The sequence below is a fragment of the Meleagris gallopavo genome, chromosome 3, assembly GCF_000146605.3.
Source record: "Meleagris gallopavo isolate NT-WF06-2002-E0010 breed Aviagen turkey brand Nicholas breeding stock chromosome 3, Turkey_5.1, whole genome shotgun sequence".
Classification (NCBI taxonomy): domain Eukaryota; kingdom Metazoa; phylum Chordata; class Aves; order Galliformes; family Phasianidae; genus Meleagris; species Meleagris gallopavo.
This window is the reverse complement of record NC_015013.2, coordinates 43,248,302-43,265,837: the sequence shown is the minus strand read 5'-3', so window position 1 is coordinate 43,265,837 and position 17,536 is coordinate 43,248,302. Positions and strand designations below refer to the sequence as shown.

Here is a 17,536-nt window from a genome sequence, read left to right as displayed (position 1 = left end):
GAGCTGTTTGAAGTATTGACTTTAGCTTTTAAAACATTTTACTAAATTGCCTTTTTATACTGTGTTTAAAGAAGTAAAAATACTGTAGATGGTTTAGATGCCATCAATTATATGATTATAGTGAAATGTATATTTTTTTCTGTAAAAAGTTTAATGTAATTTTTTCCATCCATTTATCCTCTTTGTTTAAATTTTCCCCAGGACACTACTGTTACATTATTACTTGTAGTCGTTATTGTTCTCTGAAGGAGCTAAAACAAAAGCACCAAGCTGCCAGCAGTGTATGAGCCTGTCAAAATGGCAACATGCTTTACATCACCTAAGTGATGTGCAAGCATACCCTACCTTCTGTATGAAAATAGCTACAACTTGTGAGCCTCTGTATCAAGAAGCTGAATCATGACCACAGTCCAGTGACCTGCATGAAATGTGTTTCTTCTATATTGAACAAAAAAGGCTTTGTGCTTTCTCGTTAACAACTAAAAACAGAATCTAAGCTAAGAGAATCTAGCTAAGCTAACAGAATCTTCTTAACTCAAGAAATATTTGGTGTCTGTTTTAATAGTGTAGAATTATGCATAGAGTTTGTAAAAATCTGTTGCTTTTGTACAGGAGAGATCTTGAAGTAATTTCAAGATGAGAAGGGTTACATATTTATCTTTACCTAACCCAAGATTGACTCAATGAAAAGAGAATATTGATCACAGCTTTTAAAAGCAGCTAAGGATTTTAGCTGAGACATTTCTAAAAGGCTAGATTAGCAAACAATTAGCGAGGCATGTCCCAAAAAAGTGTCATTGCCTAGGTGTGCTAATCAGCTGGCTACTCAAGGGGCTTGTTAGAGATCACAGGCTGCAGACTGGCATATACATATTGTTGGTAAAGTGAGGGGAGCAAAACTGTTTATAATCCATTACCTGTTACCACTTTCTACAAAGACAAATGGATTCTAACATTCAATTCATTTTGAAAGATCAAGTGATCAGTGCAAAATTGAATTTGATAAAGAGGTAACAAAATAACAAGCTGAAAAAGAGAATATTCAAAAACTAGAAATCGTTAAGAGCAATCTGAAGTATATAGGAACAAAATACTTTCCAAATCTAGACAGCCTAGAGGCTGTAGGTGGAATGTACATGTTGGAAGAATATGTGGTTTCTGTACCACTTAGGCTTATACTTGGTATAAACACAGGTGTACACACAGAAAAACATTTTATTGACTGAAGAAAATTTTATGGTTAAGAAGTGCTGCTACACAGCATGGAGTTGAATGAAGTTCTCGAAGAAATTAAAAAAACAATTACTTCAGCTCCACAGCATGTGGATGAATGTTGGAATCTCCATTATTTCCAGAGTACACAGAATCTTTGATGAAAATGCAGGACGTACGTGAGAACAAAAAAGGGCAAAAAGATTATATGAAGATATAGTTATGAAGTAATTTATTTAGTTTTGTGTAATCTGAAGCATAAGTAACTGCAAGGAGAGAATAGAGTTAAATGAAATAATATAACAGAAAAAGTAAAGGTACTTACGTGGTATATATTAGTCTAAAAGAAATAACAGGAGGTCATATTTTTAACCTCTTGCTTAGTGGAAATTTTAAGTTTGGTGGGTCCAATAAGTAGCTCAGCAACATGCAAATCATCAAAGACAGTATTTAGTTGCCTGAATATAGGCATGCAGTGCCATTTCAAGTAACCGAGGACATAAAAAAACAGTTGTACTGTTCCATACTGGCAGCTGAAGGCTGGGCTATGTATAGTGGCATGAGTGCTTGTGTTTGAACAATTTAATTCAATGACTGTAAGTACTTCATGAAATATATAGATAGACATTTTTATTAGCCCAAGTTTTCCTGATAAGAATTCTTTTAAGGAAATGATGCATGAAATCGTGAAAATATGAATGAAGACATACCATGAGTCCAAGCAAGCTTGACTTCTAGAGTCCATTGACTTCAGTAGAAGTTGGATCAGGTCCTAAAATGATAAAAGCAGCAACCATATCCAAAGATTAGAAAGTTTCTAATGTAGTATCTTAAGTAAGATGGACTTTCAGAATTACGAGCCTTTGAGCTAAAGCTCTGTTCTGAGAAAACTGATGAATTGCTTAATTAAGCAGAGAATAGCACAGCACTTGTGTAGCTTGATAAGGTCAGACAATGATAGGTTATGTAATGGAACATTGCGTCTTTATAAATTTTTAGTCTTGGAAAAGTGAATAAAAAGGCTGAAAAGGATGACCTGATTAACTTAATTGATTTGAATATTCCTGCATTCTTGGAAAAACTCATTCTTAAAGACTTTTGGGTGATGTAATCACAACAGACTAGCAGAATATTAGCTGTGCAGTACCGAGGGCTGCAAAGCTGTGAAAAATATATCTACAGCTATGCCCTTGCTGTCTCCCAAGGGAATCCCCAGGAAGACTAGACTTTGAGATGTGTAGTCACTGAGACTTGGAGCATAAAAGGTTGAAATCACAAATTTGCCTCTTCCTTTCCTACTCATCCATTTGAAAACCTTTTTACTTGTCACTGTAAAACAATGTTGTTTTAAGAACCGTTTGTCCTCTCTTTCCTCCTCCACACTGTGGGCAATCATGCAGTGGTTTATATAAGCTACTTCATGTTCTTTCATTAGTTTTTGTTATTTGGTAGCACTTTTTATAAGTTGAAAAATATTAGCTATTGAAAACATGGGTGACAAATTTCCCTTGTGCTCTAGTGCTTGCTTATTTACATTTGCAAGAAAATAATGACAATCAATAAGGCTTGTAGTTAGTTGTAAGTCAGATAGCAAGTGGCCCTCAAAAACAGTAATATATAAGTGTGTAATCAGCACAAGTTGATAGTAAATAAAGCAGTGGTAAAGTGGCTATTGACTGTGTCTCCATCCTTGAGTTGATTGACATCATACCCTTAAGTGTCTTCAAAGTATTGTTTTATCAACAACTTGTACAGATCCTGGAACAATAGTGTTTAGTCACTTTTGAACCAAGAGAAGCATATTCTAAATTCTTGAAGAAACCCTGCCAGCTTTCTGAGATTCCTTTACGGGGGGATGTAGCCTCTAGCACTTCCTAATCACTGCTGTGGAATCATAAAGAAAATGAGGCAGCTGACAGGAAATAAATTTATACCCTGGAGTTTTGGATTGGAATTTGGAAATAAGAGTTGGAAGTGTTTGCTAATGGGTAGAATTCCTGGATAGATACAGATGGCAACCATGGAGCAAACTTCAGTGACAAAGTCATTATCTGATTGCTTTGTTATTACTTTATTTTGCTTTCTCTTATGGAAACATAATGAGTTTTTGTTCGAAACTGTGAGTTGACAGTATGTCTTCTGGAAGAATTTAAATTTATTTTGAGTACTAGCATAAACATTTCCAAATAACTAAACCATAGAAAACTTTATGTTAATTATGAACTGACAAAGGTATGATGGTGTTATCAAGACAAAGAAAAATAATTGCAAAGGATTGCACATTAGAAATATTTAAGGTGTTCAGATTGAGAATGAAAGGGAATTTGGAAAGCCTCATGAATGACCAAAATTAAGATTAAATGTATATACAGTACACTAATGGACAAAGAAAACCAACCATGAACTTGCCAAGAATGATATATTATTTTTTCTTTAACATTAAGATTTTGGTGTCATATTCGTTTCTGAATGTCTTTAGTTACCTTATTTTTCTCTCCACTGTTTGTGTTTCAGATGATCATTCTCGAGTGAGATTGCAGCCCATTGAAGGAGAAACAAACTCCGATTACATCAATGGAAATTATATTGATGTGCGTATACTGATATAGTCAACAAACATAGCATTATGTTCTAGGAGGCAGCTTTTACTATTCTCACATTATTCATTGTTTAGCAGCTAATATCAGCTGCTGCTAAACATTTTTGGACGCTACTGTCTTTGGAAGATAGGTGTACATTAAAGGAAACAAGTAGTTGTGTTGGTTTTGTCAACAGGCAAATCAAAAGAGCATTATATATTATATATTTCCTCAAACTGTCAATAGGCTGAAACTTTGCCAGCAATGCTGTATGGCTACTATGCCTACTAGTGCTTATCTGGGCTAACAAAATGTTATTTTCACTTTCTGTCAACAGCTTGGCATCATTCCACATTTAAAAGAAAGCTGTTTGCATATTAATGTGACAAAACTCTGTAATGCCTAATGCAGAGATTTGCAATCTCTTGTCATCTCTGCACTTTTAAGTTGCCTTCAAAGTATATTCTGCAGCTGTTAACCAGTACTTCCAATGCAAGCAAGACATTTCATTAAATATGTAGGCTCTTTAATTATTGAAGGTGGCTTCTTTGTTCATTCTGCATCATGTTAACTTAATGTTTTACATTAGAATAAATTCTTTAAGAGACAAGGTGGTTTTGGTTGAAAGAATGAACTCAAAAGTAGAATTGAAAATCATTGCAAAGTCAATACTGTCTAAAGTCATAAATCTGTGGATAGCAAAGATAATTATTTCATTATTTGCATGGAGTGCTAGATGTTTGGCTAAGTAAAACAAGTGTCACTTTATAAGAAACAGCATCTGCTAAAGATCTCTATTTACGTCTGAGAAAATGGTGTCACAGTTTGAAGTTCAAATTTAGAACCAATGTAAAACAGGAATGTAAGAGATGTTTTTCTCAGAATACAGAAGTGATAGAACTGTTCAAGAAAAGTAGGTTTCTTCAGTTAAACAATCTGAAGTCTGAAGTTGTAAAAGTCTGGGGATAACTCCCATTGATGTTTGTTAGTATGTTCAATAACTGTTAAGTGAAGTTTAGACTTCTGCTCGGTCCCTTGCTGTTTGAAAGAGTAGCACATTCACCGAGAGCTAAAAGCACATGTGGAAATTCGCTTAGGAAGTTCACTAAGCTCTGAAGGGAGTAATCTCTGTAGGGAATCTCTCTGAAGGGAGTCATAGAAAGAAAGTGAAAGTTCGCATTGAGGAGCTAGATTTGAATGCACTCTCAAACTGTTTCCAATATTCAGGATTTTTCTTGTTTTAGGCTAGTAGTGTGTTCTTAAGTTTAAAATGCTAAAAGATGCACGGAATTTGCACCATACAGTTCTATTGGAAATACTTGTAAGAAAGCAGAGTAGCAACCTGTTATTGCTTATGAAAGTACAAGAGGGATGGAGAGAATCATAGTATCATAGAATGGTTGGGTTGGAAGGCACCTTTTAAGATCACCTAGTATCTGCCTGCTATAGGCAGGAACACCTCCCTCTAGGCCGAGTTGCTCAAAGCCCCATTCAACCTGGTCTTGAATGCTATCAGGGAGGGGGCATTCACAGCCTCCTTGGGCAACCTGTTCCATGTCTCATCACCCTCACAGTAAAGAATTTCTTCCTGATATCTAGTCTAAATCTACTTTCTTCCAGTTTAAAGCCATTTCCCCTCATCCTGTTGCTACGTACCCTTACGTCCTAAATGAAATAATGAGTGAGAACAAAAACAGTATTTCCCTCATTGTCAGCAGGTGGCTTCATTGCAAAGCTTGGAGTCTGGCAGACATATTCCAAAGACAACCATAAAACACAGCATTTTTTGTTTATAATCTTGCTATTCAGGTTTCTTTTGGAAGTGTTTGTTTTCCTACTACAAAAGCTGTTTTTCGTTTGCATGAGGTTATTGTTGCTGTTTTGTCAGAATAAACATCTCAATGAGAGAGTTTCACAAACATTATGAAGTTTTCTTGGATAAAAGAAAAGGAGGCAGTATTTATTCATATTTTTCCACATGCTTAATTTCTTCACTAGCAAATTGAAGCATTTAATCCCAGCCACTAAGGATATTAGGTAGCACACCGCAGAAAAAAATAAGCTCTGGTTGATGGGTGCCTGAGCAGTTCTCAGTTCACAGAATTCCAGATTTTGGTTCAATGACGTCTAACCAATTATGTAATTCATGTTATATTTTCTGTAATATTCAAGGTATTTTCAATTGTTTTGCGTCTTTTTCAGCCTTCCATCACTACAGTCCCTCTTGCACTTTTACAAAGAAATTGCAGTGACATGCAAGCTTCAGCTTTAATTTCTTCCGTTGGAAGGCTGACAGTGGAATCTCACTACTTTTGAAAGATTAAAACTGGCATAACTGAGTTTATCAACATACTTGCTCATGATCTAAACCTTTGGTGACACTCTTGTAACATCAGAAATTCAAACACAATAAAAATGGTATTGTTCCCTATTGGTAACCTATTCAATGTTGCAAGAATCCATAGTGTATTAGTCTTTATTGCACAGCCAGCTTAAGTTGCCCTTGTTATCAGAGAAACATTGAATTCCTTTATGGTGTTTTTTTTTATTTTTTTATTTAGAGGTGAAGAAGTATATTCATACTAAACCATTTAGTCGAAGAATTTACCCTCCTTTTTCATGTTCAGAAATATATCATAAATAAATCACAGAGGACAGGGTGAGCATTCCGCCACCCTTCCTGAGGCTGAATGCAAATTGAGCATTCTGTAGCTGTTATAAAAAGGGATAGGCTTTGCACTAAATAGCAATAGCTTGAAGGTATATCTCAGCCTCCATGAGCATCTCACACCATTAGCTGCAAGTGCTAGAGAGGATTTCATGCTGTTCATTTTCAGCAGATCCAACAAGGGACTTTGAGAACATATTACTTCTGTCCCCTAATGTACAAGACTGCAACTTTAGCATCTTGCAGAAAACACATTTGCTTCTTGTTCTCCCTCTCCCTTGCTCTTCCCCTCCCAGAAAGAACATTTTCATCTAGCACATTACCTTTATTGTTATAATTTTTACTGAAAATTGCTCTAAGTGAAGTTTTACTTAAAGCAACATAGGCAAGGTACACGCTGGTTGTAATTTTTTTTTCCCCAATTTCTTTTAGGGTTATCACAGGCCGAATCACTACATTGCTACACAAGGTAAGCATTATTACTCCCTAATTTTGGTTATGTGAAGCTAAGAAGTTCAATATTCAAGACAGAGAAGGTTCAATCACTTAGTAAAGGCAAGCAAACTGAGTTGTTATAATCCAGTTTTCACATATATCAAGTAAGCAATCCTTTACCTTCATGTTCAAGTACAATTTGGGGTAGAAAAACAACATAAAACCTTTCAGCAGAAGTTACTCATGTTTAGCATATTGTTGTTCGTGTTAGAGGAAGTAAATCATGGCAAAACCCTCAATAAACTTACCAGATGCACAGTAGTGACAGGAAAACTGTCAATACTAGAACTGTATTTTTTAGTATTGTTCAATGACAAGTAGGCTCCAGGTCTTAAAATAAAATACTTTACTTAGCAAGTTTTAGTAGAGTACCCAAAGACACATTACTCTGGCAGGGGAATTCTTCAAAGGGATCTAGAGAGAGAAATTTACTGGACATTTTTTAAAAATCTGCTTGTGAATAATAGCTTCTTTCTTTGTCAACAAATAGGGGAGTTTTCAATTTTTACCCATCTTCAAATACATAATTTTCCCATTCTGATGTAGTTCGTACATGCTTTTAAGCCAAGCTTAGAGCTGGACCAGGTGAGAAAGTCTTCTGCTTAATCATATTATCCAACCACATGCCATTCTCTTGCCTGTGCTTGGATACTACTGCTCAGAGAGAATCTCCTCTGCAGTAGGTTTTATGTAACAAAGCTTCCTGTATTTTCCAGTGGACCTGAAGAAGTTGAGCTACATCCACATACGTTATTTCAAAATGCGCCCAGAGTCCCAGCTGGAATACTGGGAATAATAAGCTTAGAATAATCTCGTTGGATTTAGAGGTGATATACACTTTTTAAATGATGTTTTATCAAGGCACAGAGTTATCTGTGTCAAATAAGAGCTCTTATTGTGCATGTGTTTGCCTCCTATGTATTCCGGTGTCTGCAGCCTCCAGGCCCCACTTTTATCAGTGGGAAGCTATTTAACTCTGCTGTTCTGTACTTCAGAGCTGAACAGTCTCAGATAACTGTTGGGAAGGATGTAAAACCACCTCACCACTATCTTACTGTTTTAGACCAGAATTAAAATTTGAGGTTTTAGAACTTGAGCCATTTAAATGTGGTTCTTCTTCCAGATCTATTATCCAATCACCACATCATTCATTCCACAGTCTTTCTTTGTATGAGTAAGAGAGAATACTAGGACAAAAACAGAGCGCGTGATTAGTTCACTCTAGGCCTTTACAGCTTCTTCTTCTGAGAAGAAGTGGATCAATCCATTGAACATTTACCTGATGGTATTGTTTTTTCACCTGAATCCTGAAATTAAAAGATATGTATTTGACATTTTACTTGGAGGGTTGTTTTTTTTTTTTTTTTATCAGGATGTTTCCCAGATCTTTCTGACAGCTTTCTGGTAGACCAGACATCTCTGAAGCAAGTTCTAATGGTTTCAGTGCAACTTTATCACTCATCGCAATATTTGGATAGCAAATAGAAGCGTGAGGCATTTGTGCTTTAGCTTTTAAAGCTAAGCATTGAATGCAATATTGTACTAAAAGTCTATGTACTAGGTCCAGTAGCAACCCTCAACATATTATTAGCCACACCTATTTTCTATCATAGTGTCAAGGAGAAGTACCTAGTCAAGATGAATAAGAATACTACAAATTTTCTTCCAGGATGTAAAGGAAATGTAGCTGTTTCAGCTGTCATTCTTCCATGCAAGTGCCATCAGTTTTTTCTATGTAGATGCAGTGTAGAGCATGTCAGGGTACCTAACCATTCCCACAGTGCAATGAGTGAGAAAGTGACTGTCTTCTGATCATAAAATCTATTTTCAAATGGGCATACAATTTACATCAAATTCAAAAATTATGTCATCGAGTTTTCTGAGGGATTGCCTCTTCAACATCTTATTTTTTAAGGCCAGCTAGGAAGCAGATTTGTAGCTCTGCTTTGGGGGAAATGAAGAACACTGATTTAAAGAGGTTTATGTTCTCTAGGTGGCTCTGATGAAGAATCATGAGAAATTTTTTTTCCCTTTCTCTGTCTCAGCTTTTCAACCTGTAAAATAATGTTAAAAATACTCATCTGCTTTATAAAGCTTTCTTCAGTGTTGTGATAGATGCAGCTGTGTCAAGGCTACTTACTGTGATTCTCCAGCATTCCTGCTTCCTGACAAAGCCTTTGCACAACAGTCTCTGCCTTTTGCAAAGGTGATAAGGTAACTGGGAATAATCTCTAAAACTCCTTTAAAGCTCTATATGAGCTATGAAAGGAGAGGCATTTGTTTTACACTCCCAATAGAGGATGCCTCTTTATGTCTTCCGTAGTAGTAAGCCTGTCAGGATCGATAGCTTGCTGATATAGCCAAAGATGTTCGTGCTGTTTCTGAACACATTTTCATGTAGATATGTATAAACACATCAATTAAGCTCCATGTTTAATTCCCTTGATGTCTACTTTACATCAGTCTTAAAATAATTTCTCCCATTCTCCCTTTTCTCTTCCACCACATCTTTCACAGGTGCACATACCTATTGTTCTTTGAAGGAAAATATCATTACATGAGTCAGTTTGAAATCTCTGAGGAGTTAGAATGATTGATATTTAATTTTCCTATGTTCCTCTTAAGCTGCATTCAACATATCAAGTGTTAATGAGCAAATATAATTGTTTGAAGTAAAAAAATAGCAAATGTAATCAGTTTGTAATAGACTACCAATCTGCTTTTAACAGAGCTGAGAGTTGCATAATCACTTGTTTATTTACTGTGTTGCTGTCTTCCATACTAACCACAGTTTGACACACAGACTAGTGTCTTCCACCTTGGCATTCTTAGCATACTGCTGCTAGTGTTATTAAGGGAGATAAACGTAATTTAAAATAATCTAAAAAAGGATTTTCTTGTGTTGTAAGAGTAATACATCCAAAATGCGCATTTTGAATTGGAAAATTAGCATCATTTTTCCTCTACGTGGTAAGTATAATGTGACTGATAAACTGAAATTACATCTAGTAAAGACTTTTGGTGATCTTCTGTAATTGGTATCAACAGATGGATTCCGCACCTGAGACACCGAGATTAAAGAGAATCTTTTGTCACAAGCCAGGATATTGGGTCATGCAGAACCAGCAAGCTGTGGCAATTTAAAATTCTCTGCTTTGTTTTATATATCCCTTGTTTCCGTGGGTATAATTCTTTAAAATTCTTTTATGGCAGATTGTCAAGCTCTTTTATGATCTGTTCAATTTACTACTAGCTAGTTGTTTCTTTTCTCCAGAAATTAGGTGATCAATGAATTTTAACCAAGTCCTTTAGTGAGTGCAGTAGGTTTAATATCTGTACAGTACTTCACACAGTCTGCTGAATTTTCCTATTATCAGATGAATGTTGTTGATCTTGTATGTCTCACCCTGATTACCAAGCAGAAAAAATTTATCTTTTCAGTATTTACATGTTATCTTTTCTTTGAAGTTCACATAGTCAATTGAGCTATGACTTCTTCTAACAAGTCTCTACCAGTGGTTTTGCAATGCTTCCTCCACCACTGCACCAGCAACCCTAAATGAGTGACAAATGAATATTAATATAGTGCTACAGCATCATTCATTGCCATTTCTACCAGGGCTGGTTTTCAAGCAGATGAATCATGTGTGAAGAAGCAGTTATCCACATGCAAGCTGCACTTCTTTATATGTGAAGTACATTCATCTCAGCATCTCTGATTTTTCAGTGAGGTATTCGGCTCTGGAGCAGACACATTTCACGCCAAAGCAGGGAATTGCTTCAACTGATTGAGGGGTAGCCCAGCAAGGGAGCAGCTGCCAGGAGCCATTGTCCTCCACGTGGCAGCAATGTTCTGATGTGGTGAGGTTGGAGTCAGGAACCTGCCTGTAGGGAGCACGGTGAACAGGACGAGCAAACAGGGTGTCATGCATCAGAAGGGCATGGCGTGGCAATTCACACGGGGCAGGTGAGCAGGGAGGGCAAGAAGGGTCCTTCCACTTGGGAAACTGACTCACCTACAGGCTGCCTCCCAGACAACGAATCTAGCCATGCTCTCCACTAGGCAGAAAGCTCTGGCAAGAAAGAATATGGTGACTCAGACAGAGCGCCCACTTAAAAATATGGTGGTTTAAGTACCTGGCTGCAGCGAGTGCCTGAGCCTGTTGCTGCTGGTGAAGGGCAGCAGAAATTCCACCTGAATGTGTTGTGAGCAGGTGAATGATATGTTGAGTATGGTGGTGGAGCTTAAGGAGGAGGTTGAGAGATTAAGGGGTATCAGAGAGTGCTGCTAGAGATAGATTGTTGGAGTAACTCTCTGCTGAACTTGTGAGGAAGACACAAGGGTGATACCCTCCAGATGGTGGTGGACCCCCTCCTCCTCAGATCATCAAGGCAATTTAAGGGAAGAGGAGGAGTGGAAACAGGTCCCAGCTTGGCATCATAAGCTACCTCCATCCCAACCTACTTTGGCTCCCCATATGCTCCTGCATAATAGGTTTGAGGTTCTGGAACTAGAGGGAGAGGTAACAGAGGATGTGATGGGGGGTCCACCCATGAGGTTGTCTAGGATGAGGCAGTCGACTCAGCACCTCAAGACTGCCTCCACCAAGAAGGACAGAAGGGTGATTGTTATAGGCAACTCCCTTATAGAGGAATGGAGGGCTCTATATATTGGCCTGACTCTACCTGCAGGGAAGTGTGCTACCTCCCTGGGGCTTGGGTCAGGGATATTTCTAGGAAACTTCCAAATCTGATTCACTACTCTGATTATTGTCCTTTATTGATAGTTCAGGCTGGCAGTGCTGAAGTCACTGAGATAAGCCTGAGGATTATCAAAAAGGACTTCAGGGGATTGGGAGAGTTAGTGGATGGAGTGGGCATCATTTTCCTCTGTCTCTTCAGTGGCAGGAAAGGATACTGAGAGGAGTAGGAAACCCATCTCATAAACACGAGGCTGGTGCAATCTCAAGGATTTGGGATTTTTTTTACCTGGGGTGATTTACTCAGTGCCTGGCCTGACGGCTGCAGGTGGGTCTCACCTGATTCAAAGGGGGAAACGGATCCTAGCCCAGGAGATGGGCTGAAGCCAAAGATGAAGTTGTTTCTTGGAATGAAAACATGAAAATAGGATGAATTTCGACAAGGTAAAGTGCCAGATCCAGCACATTGGCTACAACAACACCAGGCAGCGCTACAGGCATGGGGCAGAGTGGCTGGAAGATTGTGTAGAGGAAACGGACCAGGGGATGTTGGTTGACGCTCAACTGGACATGAGCCAGTAATGTGCCCAGGTAGCTAAGAAGGCCAATGGCATCCTGGCTTGTATCAGAAATAGTGTTGCCAACAGGAGCAAGGAAGTAGTTGTACCTCTGTACTCGGCACTGATGAGGCCACACCTTGAGTACTGTGTTCAGTTTTGGGCCTCTCACTGCAAGAAAGACAATGAGGCCCTGGAGCGTGTCCAGAGAAGGGCAACAAAGATGGTAGGGGTCTGGAGCACAGGCTTTATGAGTGGCAGATGAGGAAACTGGGGTTATTTAAGTCTGGAGAAGAGGAGGCTCAGGGGAGACCTTAGTGCTCTCTACAACTACCTGAAGGGAGATTGTGGTAAGGTAGGAGTCAGCCTCTTCTCCAATGTGACTAGCAATAGGACTGGAAGGAATGGCTTCAGGTTGTACCAGGAGAGATTCAGGTTAGACATTAGGAAATACTTCTTCTCCAAAAGAGAGGTGAGGTGCTGGAATGGACTGCCCAGGGAGGTGGTGGGGTCACCATCTCTGGAGGTGTTCAAGAAGCATTTAGATGTTGTACTGAGAGACATGGTTTAGTGGGAAATATTGGTGTTAGCTGGATAGCTGAACTGGATGATCATGGAGGTCTTTTCCAACCTTGGTGATTGTATGATTCTCTGACTTCAGAACACTCTTCATGGGTCAGATTCTGAGTTTCTCAGCTTGCTGCAGCACATACAGGAACCTGTTTTAAAATGTTTTGTTCAAATATTTCAGAGAAGTTTAATGACTGTAAAAAGTTACTTTTGAAAACAAAGCAGCTTTAGATTTAATAGCTCAGTGCAGCCTTTCAACCTCTTCTTTTTCAGCATTTAATTGCAGATGCTAAACTGTTTCACTTTGTGTATTACTGGTTATGGAGACAAACGTCAACTCAAGTTTCAGTCAGGAGGAGTTTTTTAAGTAGAAGTTATAAACTTCTGAAAATAAATATTTACAATGGAAGTATTTATACAGTCTTCACTGCAGCAGCATAAACTTGCCACTATAATAACCCCTTTCGTTTTCCTTCTCTTTTCTGTAAAATGTGTCTTTCTCCCACACTCTACTATATATGTTGTGTGAACATTTTAATAAGGGTTTTCAGAAACAAAAATACATTTTCTTTCAAACTGAAAGTTCCCTTTCAGGCATCTGAAGGAGAAATATTGCTTTGAATAATAATACTCTTAACTTTCTTGGCACATTTTTTTGTTTTTATTTACCAGAAAGTTGACAGAACTACAGCAGTGTGGAAGCTCCACACTTATCTTTACAAAGAAACTTCTGCTGCCATGGTTTTAGCCTCCAGATGAAAATTAACATTTGAAATTACTTCAGGAAAAATTGAAAAAACAACTGAGAAAGATAATTCTACATAATTTTTCAGCTCTCTACAAGCTGGTGTAGGACAGTCCTCACAGACGGCTGTAAGAAATGAATGAATTCCATATAACTGTACTCATCTTAAAGATTTAACTGTGTTTGATGGTGTTCTTTATTTCCTTATCATCAAAATGTTAAAAGGATGATTAAAGCCATCTGACTTAAGTGAAGGAGATAAACTGATTCTTGTGCAGTGCATTGAATAGACAAAACTTTCTGAGACATGTCCTTCACCTGTTCTGCAATAGTGCTGACAAATGGCAAAGCCATTACTTTTCTTTCACACTACATACAAAAATAATATGCCCTTTGTATATGAAAGTGATATGCGCAGTTTTTACTGTGGTACAGTATGGCAAGTTCATCAGACCTGTTTTACTGCCATTTCCCAGCACAGGTTGATGATGGTAATGCTAGATTTTGAGCAGCTTTTGAAATTTGTTACTTTTACTAGTGTTGAGGACCAAAGCAGATAGTTCTTCCTTCAAACAAACCTTTCCAGGTTGCACCTGGACTTGTGCAAAGCATCTGATAGTGTGCTGCACAGTGTTAATTTTTCTGTATTGGAGAGACATGGATCTGATAGCTGATTCACTCTGTGGATAAGGATCTGGCTGAATGGTTGCAGTCACAGTGTTGCAGTCAACAGCTCAAGGGCCAGGTAGAGATCAGTGACAAATGGTGTTCTTTCTAGTTCATTAATGGCACCAGTATAATTTAACATCTTTGTTGGTTACATGTATGGTGGAATTGATTATACCCTCAGCAAGTCTGTGGATGATGCCAACTTATGTGGTGTAATGCTGGAGGGAAGGGATGCCATCCAGAGGGACTTGGACAGACTTGAGAGGTGGGGCTGTACCAACCTCATGAGGTTCAACTTTGTCAAATACAAGGTTCTTCACCTGTCTCAGGGCAATCCCACAGTACAGGTTAGGTAATGACCTACTGAAGAAGAGCTGTGTGCAGAAGGACTTGAGGATCCTGGAGAACAACATGTTGGCCATGAGCCAGCAGTTCATCCTTGTGGCCAAGAAGGCCAATGGTATTGTGCGGTGCATCAAAAGGAGCATGGCCAGCAGGTCGAGGGAGGTAATCGTCTGCTTCTATTCTGCCTGTTGAGTCCTCATTTAAACTACTGTGTCCAATTCTGGGCTCCCTAGTTCCAAAAATACAGGAATCTCCTAGGAATCCAACGGAACACCGCAAAGATGATAAAGAGCATGGAGCATCTCTCATATAAGGAAAGGCTGAGTAACCTGTTCAGCCTGGGGAAAAGAAAACTGAGAGAGGATCTGATAAATGTTTATAAATATCTAAAGGGAGATGGGATGCAAATGGATGAGGCCTGGCTCTTCTTGGTGATGTGCAGCAACAGGACAAGGAGTAATGGTCTAAAGCTTGAAATAGGAAGTTCTGTACTAACACGTGGAAGAACCTCTTTACAGTGAGTGTGACAAAGCACTGACACAGGCTGCCAGAGAGGTTGTGGAATCTCCTTCTATGGAGATATTCAAGACCCGTCTGGACACTTACCTATGTGATCTATTGTAGGATACCTGCTTTAGCAGAGGGGTTGGACTCAGTGATCTCTTGAGGTCCCTTCCAACCCCTGTGATTCCATTATTCGATTAGGTGATTGTCTCCCTCTAGCCCACTCTTGTGAGCCCCACCTGGAGTACTTCATCTGGCTCTGGATCCCACAGCATAAGAAGAAAATCAGGCTGTTGGAGCAGGTCCAGAGGAGGTCCACAAGAATGATAAGAGGGCTAGAGCACCTATCTACTAACTAAAGACTAAAGGAGCTGGACTTGTTCACCTGGAGAAGAGAAGGCTTTCAGGCCTTCTCTAGTGGAATACGATTTCTGTCAGGGAGTGTAGCGTGACAAGAGGTAATGATTTTAAACTAAAAGAAGGTCTACTTAGATAAGATGTAAGGAAGAAATTCTTCAGTGAGTCACTGGAACAGGCTGTCCGGAGAAGCAGTACATGCCCCATCCCTGGAAGTGTTGAAGGCCAGGCTGGATGGGGCTTTTGGCAACTTGATCTGGTGGGAGGTGCTCCTGCCTATGGCAGAGAAGGGTCTAGTTAGGTGATCTTAAGTCCTTCCAACTCTTCCAAACATAGAATCAATTTTGTGATTCTGGCAATGTCTAATAAAACCTGGTAACTATCAAAGTCAACTCTTTAACAGTTGCCACATTGTGGTACTTGAGAACAACTTTCTCCCTGCTTTTTTGTTTATTACAGGAGATTTTAGTAATAACTCTGTTCGAATAATTGGTTTTTCAGCGTTTTCATGACTTCCATTTTTCTGTCTTTATCTTAATCAACTCTTTAATAGTTCCATCTTTATAAAAAGTTATCCCAGTTGCTTTCCATGAAGGGTGGAACTCTAAATGCAGAGCTAATGGTTTTCTAACAGATCAAAGTCTGTCTTAGAGTCTGTTACAGTGTTACACTTCTCCAGACCTTTGTGAGGAGACAAATTAGAACATCTCAAAAAAAGTGCTGATGGATCCATTACTAGATAGAGTCACTTACATTCTTACAAATGATTATCTATGTTTTGCATAAAATACATGCTTGCCTTTGTAAACACTTTGAAAGTAACAGCAACCAATAGAAATGATACTGAATACTTACTTAATAGTGCACTAGAATCTTTTTTGTTGTTTAGATTTAGATTTAGGGAAGATTTATAGAGCATCAGTCTTAGAAACTTACTTCATCTGCCCATATTTTTAGGGCATGCAAATTATGAAAAGCTGATGTTTGATTTTATGGTGTCCATCTCAATAAGAAATCAGTGATAAGTTGGACTTGATAGGGAAGGTACTTGGCAGTCTTGATGAAGTACTGTTAGCATGCCTGTCTATCACAGAGTCTAATACTAAGGCAGAAGAAAGAGCAGAGAAATACTGTTTGTCAGGAAAATCACAACGTCAAAGCATCTTTTTGTCTGTGAAGTCTGTTTTTCAGCCCGTCTTCAGCAGCATGGAGGAAACTTGGCATCAGGAGTGAGAAGGCTTTTGGACTTATCATTTGCCAAAAGAAAAGGATGCAGCAAATTCACAATGTCTTTCAGAAACAAATGTATCCAGAAACAAATAAGACAGTTATTTTTTGCTTTACCATACAAACTCTTTCAAACTTGTCCTGAGAGAATTTTTATGTCAGTCAGATTTCATATTTTCTATAATTATTCTGAAGTTAGAAGGAAAATCAACAACAGCGTGTTTATTTGTTAACGAGCCTCACACACCTTTTAATTTGTCTAGTATCTTTTGGATTCTGAGTATTGCCATAACTTCTGAGATCTATTAAAAAATACTATGTTTACTGAGAAAGAAATCAATTTACCACCATTCTCCAGCCTAAAGTAGAAAAATACATGGTGAGTAAAACTTCTTACTCAGGAGATAGCTGTAAGGATAACAAATTTTTTCTCTTAAATGGTTCTGCTAGCATCTTTACTTAAACTTTAATGTTGCCTAAATTATCTTGTTTTTTCATCTGGTAAAGTGTTCATATTAATGCACTTAAACTTTCTGCACAAGTTTAAAGAATACAGCATCTGAGTGTCTTACTCACAAGCATGGGCAACATTCCTTCACAGTATTCTCCCGGGGAAAAATAAAAGAAGGAAGTAGCCAGAATGAACTCATATTTTTGAGCTGAAGAATAGTGATTATTTTATCACATCCTGATGCTTATGATTGACTCAACGTGAAAACAGAAAAGTAGAAATGGAAAGAACTAATTAGGTTCTTTTGTCCATTCCCTAAGGTATCTTCTACTGAAGGGATAAAATAATTTTAAAGTTCTCATCCATCATCAAAATTGATTCTGCATTAGAAGTTAGAAGAGCTCCATCCAACAAATCAACTACCTAAGACTTTTAAGTTGGAAAATGTTACAGGCAA

General features: G+C 38.2%; 1 protein-coding gene and 1 long non-coding RNA gene across 2 annotated transcripts in view; one reads left to right on the top strand and one right to left on the bottom strand.

The window, feature by feature from the left end:
- Positions 1-17,536, top strand: part of LOC100550127 (receptor-type tyrosine-protein phosphatase mu) — a 77,279-nt gene that overhangs the window by 37,501 nt on the left and 22,242 nt on the right. Inside the window, exons 7-8 of the mRNA XM_019613936.1 lie at positions 3,727-3,803; positions 6,892-6,928. Of these exons, the coding sequence (XP_019469481.1) occupies positions 3,727-3,803; positions 6,892-6,928 (114 nt within the window). The remainder of the gene's footprint in view (positions 1-3,726; positions 3,804-6,891; positions 6,929-17,536) is intronic.
- LOC109366727 lies at positions 9,674-11,546 on the bottom strand. Its single transcript, XR_002113263.2, has 3 exons — positions 11,420-11,546; positions 10,971-11,027; positions 9,674-10,839 (listed from the first exon to the last, which is right to left on the bottom strand). It is a non-coding gene; the product is annotated as an uncharacterized LOC109366727 (long non-coding RNA).